Source organism: Semicossyphus pulcher, unplaced genomic scaffold (assembly GCF_022749685.1).
Source record: "Semicossyphus pulcher isolate SPU_LCO1_2020_fin unplaced genomic scaffold, fSemPul1.0.p SCAF_14, whole genome shotgun sequence".
NCBI classification, from domain to species: domain Eukaryota; kingdom Metazoa; phylum Chordata; class Actinopteri; order Labriformes; family Labridae; genus Semicossyphus; species Semicossyphus pulcher.
Genome location: NW_027211648.1, coordinates 26,213,399 through 26,230,124, shown reverse-complemented (window position 1 = coordinate 26,230,124; position 16,726 = coordinate 26,213,399). Strand labels below are relative to the sequence as shown.

Here is a 16,726-nt window from a genome sequence, read left to right as displayed (position 1 = left end):
TGCCACCACAAACAGATCAGTGTTAGTTCTAGGATCAGCTCTGAAATCCTCTCTGGGTTTGTCTACACGTGAACACGTTCTTGTCGTCTTTTGTCTGTAATCTGAGATCAACCAGAATCTATCACTGTCACTGAAATCTCAACACCTGGTCGTCTCACTTAGAATGAGGACTTTGGTTAGTGTGTCAGCTTTGTGATGAACAACTACATTTCCCATGAGTTCTTAAACATATCTCCTTGCTAGCGCCCATGTGACATGTAGTTTAACTTTCCTTCACTTTAGTTCTGAGCAAATGAGCAGAGTGTGTGTGATGAGTGTTGGTACAGCATGGTAACAGGGCTGCAGCATTACACACACAGACACACATCAAACAATCTTCTCACACATTAAATACTAATTCACAGCATTTCAAACTGTCATCTCTGAAAAAGCCAGCAAGTCTTGTTCACAGGAGTTCTTGCAGACCTTTCAGAGCAACACTCACTGCTGCTCCGAAAGGTCTGCAAGAACTCCTGTGAACATGTGGATTCAAAAATATTGCCTCTGTTGCAGAATAAAGGTGATTTTAAGTAGTTCCTCAAGTTAAACAACCCATTTTGTATGCCTCTATTGAAGGAGAGAGGACAGTGGATAGTGTCGGAAACAGGGGAAGAGAGAGTGGGGATGACACGCGGCAAAGGGCCGAGGGTGGGAGTCGAACCCGGGCCCGTGCATCGAGGACTGTAGCCTCTGTACATGGGACGTGTGATTAAACCGCTGAGCTAAACTGGTGTCCCAACTGTAACAATGCTAGCTTGCTGGAAATGTCATCGGGCCTACTTTCCGTGTTGCTGTTTTTGTAATAAAGAAATAAAAAATGTGTGGGAATAATAAATAAAAGATAAATTAATAGAAGAAAAGGAAGGAATGCAACTGTTGATCAGCTGCAGGAGAAGTTAGCCGTAGTCGTTGCCTGTTTTATTTTTCCAAGCAGAAACTAACAATCAATTCTTTCTGACTCGCAACCCAGATCATGAGATTGATTGTTATCAAAGTTCTATCTGATTAAATTCACTCCTTTGAAACTTGTGCCTCTTTCTTCATGAGTGAAATTTAAAGTTTCATAAGTAGTTATTTATGCTGCTTATTTATGGTTCCCCGTGTGATGTGGAAATATACCGGAGGTTCACCATTGAATTGAAATAAACAGACAAACCTTGGCTGACTGAGACACTGAGTTAATACTGACACGTATGTTTAGTTATATTAATAATAGACTGGACCCTGTCAGTGAGTCCCCTGTCCAAGTGGTGCCGGTGTACTCAGAGCAGGTGGGCCTGTCATCCACAGCATTAGTAGAAGACAGCATCAGGGCTTCACCCCTGTTAGCTCGCATGACGAGCGTGAGATATGCTTATTGAAAGGACTTGGTGTGTTTCTGTTATTCTGGTTCCAGTAGCTTGATCCCACCCGGAGTGTCAAGGAATTTGTCCTCAATGTTTCAGAGCACTAAGCTGGCCTCAGACCCACTGCGCTAACCTGTTAGCTTAGCTACCTAACCCGTAACCATCTGTGGAGGCAGCAGGAAAAAATCAGCTCTGTCATCATTTCAATATAAATAAACATTCTGAACTTACAAACCAGATAATGACATTGATTATTACCAAAATTCAATGTGTTTAATTCGCTCCCTTAGAAGGTGGTGCCTCTTTCTTAATAAGTGCAAATAATATGTTTTATTTTCATGAATAGTTACTTGTGCTACATGAGAAAAGACGAGATTTGATTCTTCTTGAGTCTCTACTGAAGTCTTGCAAATCTCCCAGTATACATGACTCTGGTGTGAGTGGAACGTCAATATTGATGTAAGTTGTCGTTTGCTTTGTAACGCCATCCCAAAGATCTTTAACTCTGCACTCCCACAGCAGAACATGCAGAGTTCCTTCAGTAGCACCACATTTAACACATTTACCATCATCTCTTACGCCCATTTTGCACCACTGTGAAGGAATGTAATAATATCTGTTTAGTATTTTAAGTTGCATTTGTTTGTTTTGAGTACAGCGAGTATTTTTCCATTCATCATTCCATGAATTATCAGCTTCAAGTCTTTCATCCAGTTCAGTGCACGGTTCTTAAATTGATCACCTATGCCTTCTTTTAATGTTGTGTGAAAGATTTCAACTCTATTCTGAACACGTCTTTCTGAGGCAGCTTTGAAGTGTGTTCATGAAACATCATCGACTCACCATATTTCCTGTAAATGGAGAGGGGAGGAGCAACCTGATCACGGGATACAGGCTCAACAGGGCTGGAACATGAAAGTGAAAGTGTTCAGTCACTTCACGACGGAGCAGACTCCACCATTTTGAATCGATGACGCAGCAGGAGACAAAACTGAAGGCTGAGGCAGGGTGAGTGTTAATTAACATTTGTATCATTTCACTGTTAAAGTCTCTGAGTCACTTTTCCACCTGTGGACTGTAGAGGAAAGAGAACTTCGAGTAAATTCGAAAGTTTGTTTCATCTGTGGACACAAAGTGTTGATTGGCTGAATAAGTTACATTAAACCGTCAGTAACTCACGAAAACAAGCAGAGATATAAAGAACACTGAGCAGGTGGAGCGCTGACTGGTTTTATTAAACTGTATACTGTTGTGTGTGTGTGTGTGTGTGTGTGTGTGTGTGTGTGTGTGTGTGTGTGTGTGTGTGTTGTTCTCTCGTTCTAGCGTGTGACTCTTGCACAGACGTGTGTTTTCTCAATAAAATGAGTGTTTGTGTGGAGGAAGAGGAGGACAGAGCAGAGTCTGGAGTTTCCAGCTGTCTGTCTCTGAAGAGTGACCGGTCCAATGATCATCCTCCAGTCTTCAGTAATGAACCTGGACCCTCAGACACAAAGTAAGAGACTGTTGTTACTGTAAACTGACCTGACAGACGACGATGCATTGAGGATGAGTACTAGATGCTTTGCTAATAGATTTATATTAATGATGCAGAAACTGTTCTACAAAAAACAACAGTTTTATATCCACAAACTTCTGATGATTTTCCTGCAGGAAAACACTTGAAATCTCCATTTCAGAATTTATACCTCCAGAAAATATAGGATTCATTACTGTTCAAAATCTGCTTCAAATGTTTCATTAATTTTTTATGTTTTTACTCAGAATATTGTGTTGGTTTGTGCAATATTAAACATATCTTTATGATATTTATTTTTCTGGTTTGTTGTTTTGTCTTTAGTGTACGACTGTTGGTTACATGTAGTTTAAAGTTGTTTGCAGCTGTGTCTGTGTGCAGCTCTGTTACCCAGGGTGAACTTCCCTCTGGGACAGTTGACTTGTCTTATCTTTAACTCACTGCTTGTGTAAAACATGGTGACGAAATGTTATCAGGACACTAAATGGCTGCTGTCAGTTGCCATCTGGAGGAAAGATGTACTCTAACTATTGGACAGAGTAAACTGTTATCTACTGCTGAGGTGAAACAATTATTATAACTGTTGTTACTGTTAAACAACAAAACATTTATATGATTCATTTCAGTTCATTTGTTCCTCTTAGTATCAGTGACAGCTGTCAGTCACCTTAAACAGCTGTCAACTAATCTAAGAAGAATAATACAAACCTTTCAATCTCCTATTTATCAACAGCAGCAGTAGAATTGAAGATTTTATCAAGGACTCATGTGATATAAATAAAAACATCTTGTGTGTTGCAGAGTTCAGCCCAACAGACAGAGAGCAGAGTCTGCAGTATCCAGCTGTCTGTCTCTGAAGAGTGACCGGTCCAAAAGTCCTCCTCCACTCTTCAGTAATGAACCTGGACCCTCAGACACAAAGTAAGAGACTGTTGTTACTGTAAACTGACCTGACAGATGACGATGCATTGAGGATGAATACTAAATGTTTTGCTAATAGATTTATATTCATGGTGCAGAGTTATTACTGCAGAAACTGTTTCAAACTAAGGTGGATATATTCTGAGTTTGAGAATAATATAATCATATCATAAAATAATAATTTAGTGATTATTATTGCTGAGTTTTCTGCGTTATGAAGTGTTACTTTCATTGCATGCTGGGATATATATAAATAAAGTAAGAACAGGAGGAACAATCAGAAACTTGTTGCAGTTACAATGTGGTTAGAAAACGTAAAGAAAAGACTTCATGTGTTTAAATGTGTTTATTCAGGATGAGGAGCACAGCAGGCTCTGAGACTCAGTGAGTGTTGTTGTTCAACTAGAGAGAAAGACACAAACATCTCATATGAAACACTGCAGCACACTGACATCATTGTATTTGTGATAGTACTACAGAAGACATGAAGAGACTGAAAACAAAGGCACCTGTCTGGACTTGAACCTGTGACACCTCTGTGACATGCTGTGTGTCTGAGCCTGCTGCTCTACCTCAGTTTAATTTAGGCCACTTCTGACCTCAGTTCAAACATCACTGACTCAAGCTGAGCCGCCCACAGTGACTGTAAAACAGTGAAGCACATAATCAGCTGTCTTTAATGGAAGGCTTTTACTGTGAAGCAGCTGCAGGAAGTGTTGAGTTTGTATTAATAACAAACTACAGGCAGATCACACAATGTTTAATAAGACTGTCTGATAGGAAAGCAGTTAATTAATGACAAACACTTTTACTGCTCTCTGTGAGCTATCACAGCTTCTAGACAGTGTCGATCACATGGTGATATTTTTCTACCAAATTCAACAAATCATTTTAGTCATGAAGAAATGTGTTCACAGAGAGAAGAAGAGGAGTCATGTTTCTGTGGAGGAGCAGCCGTCCTGCTGTGCTGTGTGTCAGGACGTCCTGAAGGATCCAGTCTCTACCAGCTGTGGACACTGGTTCTGCAGACAGTGCCTCACCTCATACTGGGACCAGTCTGGTTCATCAGGAGACTCCTCCTGTCCCCAGTGTGGAGAAAGATCCAGAACAACACCTGGACTGCAGACAGCCAGTGAGACCAGCACTTTACAAAGTAAGACCGTCCATCAGTCTGCTGATGTCATCGTGTCTGAAAACACGGCTTGTTGTTTTAATACAGAGACATTTGTTGTGTCATTCAGCACCAACATTAAGATCTTTATAAATACCATTACAAATGAACTGATGTGTTCTGCTCCAGCATACATATCTGCTCTGTGTCACTCGTCCCGTGTTCTCCTTTGAGGAAAAATCTGAACCCAAAACAAATGTATATTTAACATGTTGTGATTTTATTGTAGCGCCCCCTGTCTTTGCTTAAAATATCAGCATGCTGCTTGTTCTCCATCAGGAAGAACTTTTAAACTGCTGCTGTTCACCATAGACTGTATATAAGAAGAATCCACCTGTCACTCAAAGAGTTCGGGCCCTTAATAATGCAAAATTATAAGTCTAAATATAATTAAAATGGCTGAGTCAAATAAAGATGACCCTCATTCAGATGTCATAACGAAATGAGCTGTAGAGAACAAAACAGTTTTTAGTCCCAGGCTGTAAACATGTTTATTTCTGCTGTAAAGTTGGGGATTTTAACATGGGGTCTGTGGGGATTGACTCACTTTTGGAGCCAGCCTCAAGTGGTCATTATGGGAACTTCAACTGTTTTTGGCACTTCTGTTTTGGTTGAATTTTTCAGCTCCTGAGGTTTCTGTCTGATATAACCATTTCCTGTTGCTGCTGCTTCACATGAAAGTTTTCCATCAGCAAACCAGCGGGTAGGGTTGTCACGGTGACCGCAGTACCACGGTGATGTGAGGAATTTTTAATATCGTAGCTCGCCTACTTGAAACCCCATGTTCGATAAATCAACTGAAAATGAAATAAAATGTGTAACCTTAATAAACTTAGGCTAAATATTATCCAGTATTAGCAGTGAAGCACCGTTTATCCCCCCCGTGTTTATATAAAGAGATTTGACAAGGAGCACTGAAGCTGTTCTGGAGGCTTGTGGTGGCCTGACTCCATACTGAGACACTTCATGTTGCATTAGTAATTTTATATTATTTAATTGTACTCTATTTAATCTTTTCTATTTGCTGATCTCATTGTTATGTTATTGATCCCTTTGATACACAGTAACTGAGCATCTCCTTTATTTCACCGCATGTTTTACTTTGCATCTCTGTGCACATGACAAATGAAGAATCCTTGAAACTAGACTATTACATCATTTTGGGTCTACTGTTGCCCACTTTTCTGACAAGACAGCACTACTACGATTAAAAACAAACACCAATAACAACAATAAAAGACCAACACCACACAGCTGCTATCTCACCTCTGTAGGTAGCCTCTGAAGTTCACCTGGGCCCAGTGTGCAGCGTTTCTTGGCCAGCTGCTGCTGAGACACATCTTTCAGTGACATCACAGTATTTTCTTTCGCCATTATACTGTACCTAGCTGACACTACACTGCCGTGCCTGTCTTAATCTCAGTCTGATACACTGAACGTCAACGAGTCCGACTAATTCTGACCCAATTTATGACTCGTACTCGTGCTCGCTCTCTTTTACCTGCCACCTAGTGGTTGGTGGTTTCAGCTGCTGCTGCTAGATGGATAAATGCTGTCAGGGCGCTGGTGATGTGCGCCCTGTCTACTCCTATCTCTTGTATTGAAGAGGAGCAAACTGCGCATGTGCAACTTATAACGAGGGTCAATGGACAAAGATTATTGCGCCCCAGGCCGGAAACACGTGACCTATCAGTAACTTTAGACGACGTAAACATTTTTAATCTCCATTTTATTGCAGATTATACACTTTATTCACCAACATGTAATACTTACCTTGCTAATAAAGAAATGTATGAAATAAAAATAAATTACAAATTAATGTAAAGTCTTGTTCATTGGAGGTCTAGGACGTCGGGAGTGGTGGGACGGCGCCCTAGCGCCCTCTATTGGCCAGCTGCCACTGATCAGCGTGTTTTCTGCGTCTCTCAAGCAACATTTTTATGGTGTACTGTATGCATTAAACAACAAACAAAGCATATACTGATATGCTGAGCCAGCTTCACAGACCTACATGTCTGCAGAGCACTCCTAAGTCATTATTCAAACAGGGGTCTCTCCCTCTCTCTCAGTGCAGTAGTTAGACCCGCTGTCACGCAGATAACGATCAAATTAGTGATGTCCAATCAAAATGTAGTCGATGGCCCAATTTTGTATAAAGGTAAACATTCTTACTGGTTTAAATCAACATTTTTATAGTTGTCCCCATCTTTGCTGTCCAAGAGTTTTGCACCAAAATATATATTATTTGCATTTAAGTATTTAATTAGTGTTAAAACTGTGTAATCTTCATCATTTTACAAGCAACAATATAAGTAACAATAGCCTGACAATAAAGCTTACTTATACTTCACTAAAATCAGCATAAATAAAAAAACAAAAGATACATGGCGGTAATACCGCATACCGCTCGGTTGAGCCGTCCTAAATCACCGCAGGGTAAATTCCTTCACCGCGACAGCCCTACCAGCGGGAGGATTTTATTTTGCAGCAGCTATAGGAAATGTAGTGTATTTGTTACAGAGATTGTCAGTGCTTTGTTAGTGGTTCCAATCATTCAAAGAAGGTCTACACAACAAGATGTGAACATCGTCTGCATGATTTTATCAGTGCATCAGTTTTAAATATTGCAGTGATGAAGAAACAGCCACAGTGAGCTGTTTAGATGAAGCGCTGCAGACGAGCTGCTGAGGATCAACCTGTTCTCTCTGCTGTCAATCAAACACGTTCACTGACACACAGTCAGAGGCTGATTTGGACTCAACTTTAACACTTTATATTTTCATATATTGATCTTTTTTAGTAACAAGATAATCACCAGATTGTCAAATGTTCTTGTTTCGTCTCATTTTGTTCTCTGTTTTGTGAAAGGTGGTCAGCAGGAGGTTTTCGATCAACATAAGATCAGTCTGAGGAGGAGATGTGAACGTGTGACTGAAGGAACTGATGAACCAGGAAGTGGAACCCTCCTCAAAAGAATCTACACTGAGCTCTACATCACTGAGGGGCAGAGTGAAGAGGTTAACACCCAACATGAGGTTAGACAGCTTGAGACAGCTTCCAAGAGGAAGACCCTCCATGACACTCCAATCAAGTGCCACGAAATCTTTAAATCCTTACCTGACCAACAGAGAGACATCAGAGTGGTCCTGACGAACGGCGTCGCTGGTGTTGGAAAAACCTTCTCAGTGCAGAAGTTCACTCTGGACTGGGCAGAGGGCTCGGAAAACCAAGATGTCAGGCTGCTGATTCTGCTTTCCTTCAGGGAGCTTAACTTGATCAAAGACGAGCAGTACAGTCTTCTCAAGCTGCTCCATGTTTTCCATCCAGCATTACAGAAGGTCACAGCAGAGACGCTCGCTGTCTGTAAACTGTTGTTCATCTTTGACGGCCTGGATGAAAGCAGGCTTTCACTGGACTTCACCAACAATCAGGTTGTGTCTGACGTCTCACAGGAGTCATCAGTCAACGTCCTGTTGATGAATCTCATCGAGGGGAATCTGCTTCCCAAGGCTCTCGTCTGGATAACTTCCCGACCTGCAGCAGCCAATCAGATCCCTCCTACGTGTGTTGACAGGTTAACAGAAGTCCGAGGCTTCACTGACTCCCAGAAGGAGGAGTACTTCAGGAGGAGATTCAGCGATGAAGAGCTGTCCAGCAGAATCATCTCACACATGAAGACATCCAGGAGCCTCCACATCATGTGTCTAATCCCAGTCTTCTGCTGGATCACTGCGACAGTTCTGGAGCACATGTTGACCACAGGCCAGAGAGGAGAGCTGCCCAAGACCCTGACTGACATGTACTCACACTTCCTGCTGGTTCAGACCAAGAGGAAGAAGCAGAAGTATGATGAGGGACATCAGGTGAGTCCTCAGGAGCTGATGGAGGCTGACAGGGAAGTTCTTCTGAAGCTGGGGAGGCTGGCGTTTGAACATCTGGAGACAGGAAACATCATGTTCTACCAAGAAGACCTGGAGCTCTGTGGTCTGGATGTCACAGAGGCCTCGGTGTACTCAGGAGTTTGTACTGAGGTCTTTAAAAGAGAGTATGTGATCTTCCAGAAAACAGTCTACTGCTTTGTTCATCTGAGCGTTCAAGAGTTTCTGGCTGCAGTCTACATGTTCCACTGTTACACACACCGCAACACACAAGTACTGAAGGCTTTCCTAGAAGAGAACAAACACATCTATCATAGACAGTTCTCATCCCTGGATGACGTTCTGAGGAGCGCCATGACGAAATCCCTTCAAAGTAAGAGTGGTCACCTGGACCTGTTTGTTCGCTTCCTTCATGGCCTCTCTCTGAAGTCCAACCAGAGACTCTTAGGAGGCCTGCTGGGCCGGACAGACAACAGTCCAGAAATCATCCAGAGAGTCATCAACAACCTGAAGGAGATGAACAGTGGTAAGATCTCTCCTGACAGAAGCATCAACATCTTCCACTGTCTGACTGAGATGAACGACCACTCAGTACATCAGGAGATCCAAGAGTTCCTGAAGTCAGAGAACAGATCAGAGAAAGAACTCTCTGTGTTCCACTGCTCTGCTCTGGCCTACATGCTGCAGATGTCAGAGGAGGTTCTGGATGAGTTGGACCTGCAGAAGTACAACACATCACGGCAGGGAAGACAGAGACTGATTCCAGCTGTGAGGAACTGCAGAAAGGCTCGGTAAGTCCAGATGTGATTCACATTTTAAATCAGGGTTAATAAGTCGTTTAGTTCTTCAGATATCAACACTATAGAATTATCATTACTCTTAAAATACTGTTCCACTTGTTTATTCATAAATCTATTGTCTTTTGTATTCTGTCACTGACGTTCTTGAGCTGTTTCAGAAGTTTTCAATGCAAAAATGTTGTTTTTCAGTCAGTTTTGTTTCTAGCTGTTAAGTTCATGAAAGAAAAGCTGTTCTATTTATTTCTAATATGTGTTACATTTGACTTTTTAACTATACAGCATTGGTTCATGAAGGCAACATGCAAACCTGTTTAAACACATGAAGGATTTAAGAGTTTGTTGTTGAGGTTTTATCACAGCAGCATTTAATCACAACATATAACAGTATTTAACAGTTATCAGTAAAGTTATTACTACATGAGTAGATTCTACAAGGTGTGCTATATAATCACTGACTATAACCACTATTCTTAAAAGTTTCAAATAAGTTGTGTTTCATTTTCTAAAGCAGATTTCTGAAGACAGAGAGAATTTCTTTCATGCAGTTATTTCTGTCATGTTTCTGTTACTGGTTTTGGATCCATTTCAAAGTGAGGACAGAGGATGTTCGGGGACCAAACACACTCCACTTTATTTTTTCTATTTCTACAGTGCACTTTATTTTGTTTTGTGATGCTCTGTATATATCCAGTATTTCTGTTTTCAAAGCACTTTGTAAACTTGTATCTAGGGCTGCGGCGAGTAGACAACGTAATTGATGACGTCCACGCTGAAAATGGAAAGGTTTTTCATTGGGGGAGGGGTACTCTGATGAAATATATTACAGCCTTTGGCCCTGTTAATATACATGGAGCCTCATTCACCTTCATTACACTTCAAAAAACATCATATAATAAAAACTGTGATGCAGACTTGCAGCGGTGAGAGGGGGAGAGGGTGATCACGGACTGAAGTGGTGACTACAGCCCGACTGATTTATCAGTCAGCGGATTTAATCGGCTGACATTCGCAGATATATCGATATTGGCGTACAGGTTCTCCGATATGAATGACTTCAATTTTAACAGTGCTCTAGGAGAAAGCCATGTTACCTCCTGACAGTCAAAGGGTGCTTTAACAATTTTGACAGCATGAGAGCTAGAGTTTGGTCTTTGTGCTTGTCAGTAAAATACAGCTGAAGTCAACAAATGTAAAAGCCTCATCACTTGAGGTTACAACTATAAACCAGCACAAAAGTGACAATTACTAACATATGCCATATGCAAAACATATGTTCTGAACAGACACATTACAGTAACAAGAATTATTTTTTGCATTTTGGAACATAAATAGCAAACTTAACAACTTAAACTGCTCAGTCAGCACTAGGCGGCAGGCATGATGGGAAATGAGGACGTCCCTATCGCTGCCAGAGTGCGCGTCACAGCTGAGCAGAGCAGCACACACAGTGAAGGGAAGCATTAGGAAGCATTATCTTTCTCATACAGAACGAAACATTGTGAACAACAAACTCATGTTATAATCACAGTAATCAGCCAAAGACAGCTTACCTTCAGAGCGCCGCTGTTTCTACCCTCTGCGCATCTAAACTGCGCAGAAAAGATCCCGTGCGCACAGTCTGGCTCTCCGTTAGTTTGAAGTTCGATAATAACTAGCTTTAACGTTGAGCTGAAACGGCATTTCGAGAGTATCTAGCTTTCGTATCGTGACGTATTTCACATATTTGAACATATGTGAGTATATCGGCTGATATATCGATATCGGAATTTTTTTACTCCCTAATATCGGAATCGGCATCGGCCCCAAAAATCCAATCTCGGTTGGGCTCTAGTGATAACGTGAGATAAAACTTTGTTCCATCATGAAGCCTGATGCTCCTCTACAGCTCTGTGTTTATCAGGGAAATATATGAACTACACAGCAGACTGGAGTCTCTGTTAAAAGTGACAGACAGACAGAAAGATCTGCGTGATTAAACGTGTGTGTCCTGCCCGCGCTGCGTTATTGTAAACTATGATGAACTGATTGAGCCAGGTACAGAGCATGAGAAACACACAGAGTGAGGCTAGAGCGAGGGGAGGTTGCCCAGTGCCACTAGTTAATCGATCGCGGATGGCGTCGTTCTCTCGGATTAAAATAAAAAAAAAAAGCTAAAATTGGTCGCCAAATATACTTGGGCGTCTGTTAATACACCTGCGCGGCCCGTCCAAGTAAAGTCTATGGCCCTCATTTATCAATCTTGCGTGAAAACGGGTGCAAATCTGAGCGCAGAATTGGTCTTACGACAGGAAAACACGTGTGATTTATGAAACGTTCGTATCTGACTAATCCCAGCGTACGATTGATCCGGTCTTGATAAATGCGGCGGCTGAATTCGACCGTCATTAACATGTTACGCCCTTAAATATTCCTGGTTCGGAGGCCTCGCCCAGGTCAAACATGGAGAAAAGAAACACTGGCAAGAAAAGAAACTTTTCCGAGATGTTAATCGCCATCCTCACATCTGAGGTAGAGCAAAACAAAGATGTGCTTTTTGGCAGTCTGAAAACTGGAATTAAAGGAGCTCATAAAACGCTGTGTGGAAGAGGATAACGGAGGCAGTCAACAGCGTTGCCGTACAGGAACGGACTCTGGCTGGGGTTTGATTAAAATTCTCAATAACTTACAAATTTCTTACAAATAATTAGGCTTACACATGTTACATGGGTATACATTTTTATTGTATGTTTAAATGTTTCAGAGCCAGGCACCAGCAGTATGTCGGCCAGCTCTCCTCCCCAGAGCGGTCCCACTGAGCCAGACCCACAGAGTCAGGCTGCAGAGAGCGAGCGCGTGCCCTCCGCCCCCCGTGCTGCGCTGCCTCAGTTGTCGGCACACTTGAGGCAATAAATAACACATTAAAAGAAATTAACGAAAGCCTTAATAAAAAGTTTAAATGACTAAATGTTGTCCATTGTCTGTGTTTAGTATGCCTTTAGCCAATTTCACCTAGGATACTTCATCACATCACTGATTAAATACTGCAGCGCGTTTGCAGAAGTTTAAGGTATACTTCACATTTTAAAAGCGATTGATGAGGTCCTGTCTCCTCCGTATAGCCCCCAGTGGAGGCTGTGCTGGCCACGGTTCCCTGGGCATTGTTCTCCTCTGGCTGCGCCGGCACATCAAAAGGCAAAACTGAACAGGCCAAAATAATGTCGCACACTTTCTCTGGGGTATACAGCAGCGTTCCCCCCGCTGGTCCAAGACGGAGCCACCTGCCCTTGAGCAACCCGAAGCAACGCTCCACTGTGACCCGTGTGCGTGTGTGCGCACTGTTGAACCTGCGCTCAAAAACAATTGCACAATTTTACCATAGGCTATTTTGAGTTCATTTGCAAAAACATATTTCTGCTTGTATTTATTATTATTTCAAATTTTAATGGGCAATAATTATTTGTCATGTTTAGGCTATTTAACCTATCATATTTTTTTATTTTACAAAAAAAGTGGTATCAGTAAAAACATGAAACGTAAAAACAAAAAATCATTTTGTTTTATTCGTTTTAAGAATCCGTTTGATCTGTTCTGAATATGTGGCTGCTTATGCTTAGATGACAGCTGAGGTTTGTTTAATAATTACTTTCAGACTCAGACAGATTTTGCTGTGCTGCACCGCAAATCCACAGACTCAGATTTGCGTACACGAGCTCAGACCTGACGTGAGATCTGATCGTAGCGTCCGCTCACGTCCAAATTGATAAATGCTGAAACTTGTGTGGAAATGGTCGTACGCACGGTTTTCTGCCGTACGTTCGTTTGATAAATGAGGGCCAATGTGTGTGAAACCCTGTGGATGATGGACTGCCAGAAAAGGCAAAACCACCTTGAGTGTTGTCTATTTATTAGTAGGGAGAGCTTTTTAAAATCTTCTGTCTTCGTAGCTTCTGTACGCTCACTGTCAAAATAAAATGAACTCAAACAGAAGGGTTTATTAGATTTTTTGGAGGAAAATTCATCATTTAAATTAATCGATGAATCTGTAAAAAAGTCGATCGATTAATCGATAGAAAAATAGTAATTAGTGGCGGCCCTACTTATATCTACAACGTGCTGTAGATAAAGGAGAAGTATTATTAGTGTTATTCAGATTGACTGTCTCATGTTTGCTGCAGCCACTGTGGCCACAGGTGAAAACTATGGGATCATGTTGAGCGCTGTAACATAGTGATTTGGTAGCACAAGCAGAGAATCGTCATCAAATCTGCAAACTGATTCAGAAATGTTCGTTCCACAACAATATCTATGAACAGTTTGCTAACATGAACTAACATTAGCTTCTGTGAACTGCTGCTCATACGACACAGACTGTCACAGTAACACCCCTGAGTGTGTTGAACCGAGCAGTGGTGCATTTAGTTGCTTATGAATTCCACATTTGAAAGAGGGAGGTTGTGTTACATGGCTGTGTTTTGAAGTGTTTCCTGATATTCTGTTGCTCACAGAAAGAAGCTGACAGGTGTTTCTCTCTCTTGTTGCTGTAGAGAAGAGTAGTAGCAGGAAATGCACAGCTTCCACCAATATTTAAGGTCTGATGAATATCTCAGAACATTATGGTGAAATTCAGACTTTAAGAGATCGTATACACACCAATGTTATTGATCTTAATTCTGATGACGTCATGGTAACGATAATTAAACCTTACCGGTTTGTTAACTATGTTTGTTTGCTGAATAAGTTCTTCAGATGCTCACGACAGAATGTAGACGACAAAACTTCATGCACTCAGCTGTCATACACATCAAAATGTTTGATTATAATATGATTTAAATATGTACACGTCTAATACTGTTAAAAGGTTCCTTTTGTTTCGATCCCACTTGACAGCAGTCACTGAATTTTCCCACTCATGCACGTGAACCTGAAAGCAGCAGGTAGCAAGTAAAGACAGATCGTCTTTCTCGACTGTAATTGTTAACTAAGTTGTAAAAAAGGTTTCTAATCAAGACGTCCTCATGCTAACTCTTTGGAGACAGACATTTTCTCCTCCTTTATCTGCACATTAAAGCAAATCAAAGATGCAAAGTGTGCAGGTACGAGAGGGAGTGAGGAGAATTATTGTTTCATGTCAAACACAGAAAGATAAGATGAGCTGAACCCTGAGGTGAACAGCAAACTTAGATTGTTATTTAGTCTGATGTGTCAAACTGTCATGAAGTAAACACAAAGTGTCTCTTTCATTGTAACATATCATATAATTTATGTGTCATAACAGACTTTCTGACTGTGGACTGTCAGAGACTCACTGTGAAGTTGTGGCCTCAGCTCTGAAGTCCAACCCCTCCCATCTGAGAGAGCTGGACCTGAGCAGCAACTCTCTGCTGGATTCAGAAGTGAAGCTGCTGTCTGCTGGACTGGAGAGTCCAAACTGTAGACTGGAGACTCTGAGGTCAGTTTACTGACTGTAGCATGTAGTTTTTCTTATGTGTTCAATTCAACTCCTTGACTGAGGTTGAAAGTTTTGGGTGGTTAATCTTCAGGATTGACCTGATCACAGATCTGAAGAAGTGATTTTAAAATGTTCTGTCTTTCCAAATGGCTGAACAACAAGTGAAGAAAAGAAAAGAGATATTCACTGTTTGAAAGTTTTCACACGACTCACATTGGTGTCGATCAGACAGTGAAGATGATGTCAGCACTGACGAGGCTGTAATGTGTGTGAGGGATGTGAACGATGTCGTAGATCTGATGATAGCAGATGAAAACCGGCTGCAGAGAGTTTGAGCTTCTGTGTAAACAGACAGAGAGACAGGGTCGATAAAGAAAAGGGAGTCATGAATGCAGAGCTCAGTAAAGGTGAAGGAAGGAACTGTGATGATCTTCATGGTATCAGAAGCTGACGCCCCACACAGCTGCTGTGGTGTGGTGTGCATCAAAGCAGAGCTAAGAGTAATAAACAGCAGCCTAACAGCGGCCAAAACAACACGACAGAGCAGGATTCAAAGTCTGTGTGAAGATTTAAAAAAGGACTCTGATGTAATTACTCCAAAAATATCAGTCATAGTGTTTGTGATTCACAACATGAACAGACTGTAAATATATGCAGATTTTATTGTTCAAAGTTCAGTCAAACTTTAGAAGCTTAATAAAGATTAAATTACACATCAAAGTCATTTGAACATGTCAAAAGGTGCAGCATCCTTCAAAAGAACAAGTGTTACACCTGGTTAAAGCCACATGAAGTGATGATTCTGAATGACAGCGTTAAGTTTGAGTTATCTGAGCTTCTATATTATTTCCTGTTATTCTTTCTAACAGATCAAAGTGTTGCTTTGTTTTCATGTCAGCATTGAGGAACTATTTGAAGAAACAGACCTTTAGATTTCAGCCAAAACAAATCAATAGTCTGCACCAGAAACATGTTTGTCTTAATGGAGAGGTTCATATTTCTTCAGGTCAATCTAAAGACAACACTCACATTCCCATATGCACATATATTTATAGAGTTATTTTATGTCTGTCATCATTCCCTCTGTCCATACTGTCTGTGAAGAAATCCTCTTCTAACCTGACTCCAATGTTACGAGATGGAGGACAAACATTCACACTCTTTCACTTCACAAAACTGACTTTTACAGTTTAGCTGAAACTAATAAGAGGCTTCAGCAGACTGAGCTACACATATCAAGTGTTTGGTGTTTGACTGTCTCCTTGTTGAGCTGCAGTGGAGGAATAGTGACTCAAAGAGTGAACTTGGTTGTAAATAGTTTGAACCTTTGGTGGACACAGACTTGATTTGGCTGACTCAGACTGCTGAAGCTTCATATTAGTTTCACATGAACTTATGGAGTTTATCCTGCTGTGTAGTTTTGTTAGGAAGGGACCACTTCACACTCACTGGGGACAGTAGGAATCATTGCTGCCACTAATGAGTCTTTAATGTGCAGAAAGCATGTGGCTGTTATTTTAAGACTTCAACAAATGTGGACATCTCCTTTTATTCCATAGACCTACTAAGCCCCCAAATACAGTAAGAAGAAGGTCATTTAATAAATGAATGAATGAACAGTGTTTAGTCC

At 41.2% G+C, this 16,726-nt stretch overlaps 2 protein-coding genes across 2 annotated transcripts in view; both read left to right on the top strand.

Moving 5' to 3' along the window:
• Positions 1 to 16,726, top strand: part of LOC138590757 (NLR family CARD domain-containing protein 3-like) — a 289,240-nt gene that overhangs the window by 251,225 nt on the left and 21,289 nt on the right. The window lies entirely within an intron of this gene.
• On the top strand, positions 2,347 to 15,249 carry LOC138590927 (protein NLRC3-like). Its single transcript, XM_069661369.1, has 6 exons — positions 2,347 to 2,393; positions 2,709 to 2,877; positions 3,700 to 3,819; positions 4,737 to 4,951; positions 7,859 to 9,659; positions 14,923 to 15,249. The coding sequence occupies exons 2-6, from the start codon at positions 2,747 to 2,749 to the stop codon at positions 15,107 to 15,109; spliced, it is 2,454 nt and encodes an 817-aa protein (XP_069517470.1). The 5' UTR covers positions 2,347 to 2,393; positions 2,709 to 2,746; the 3' UTR covers positions 15,110 to 15,249.

What these genes read in the sequence shown, in the direction of transcription:
- LOC138590927 (XM_069661369.1), top strand. Translation starts at nt 2,747, where the DNA reads ATGAGTGTTTGTGTGGAGGAAGAGGAGGACAGAGCAGAGTCTGGAGTT. An exon ending in ACCTGGACTGCAGACAGCCA is followed by an intron (nt 4,952 to 7,858) that starts GTGAGACCAGCA and finishes GTTTTGTGAAAG; the next exon opens with GTGGTCAGCAGGAGGTTTTC. An exon ending in AGGAACTGCAGAAAGGCTCG is followed by an intron (nt 9,660 to 14,922) that starts GTAAGTCCAGAT and finishes GTGTCATAACAG; the next exon opens with ACTTTCTGACTGTGGACTGT.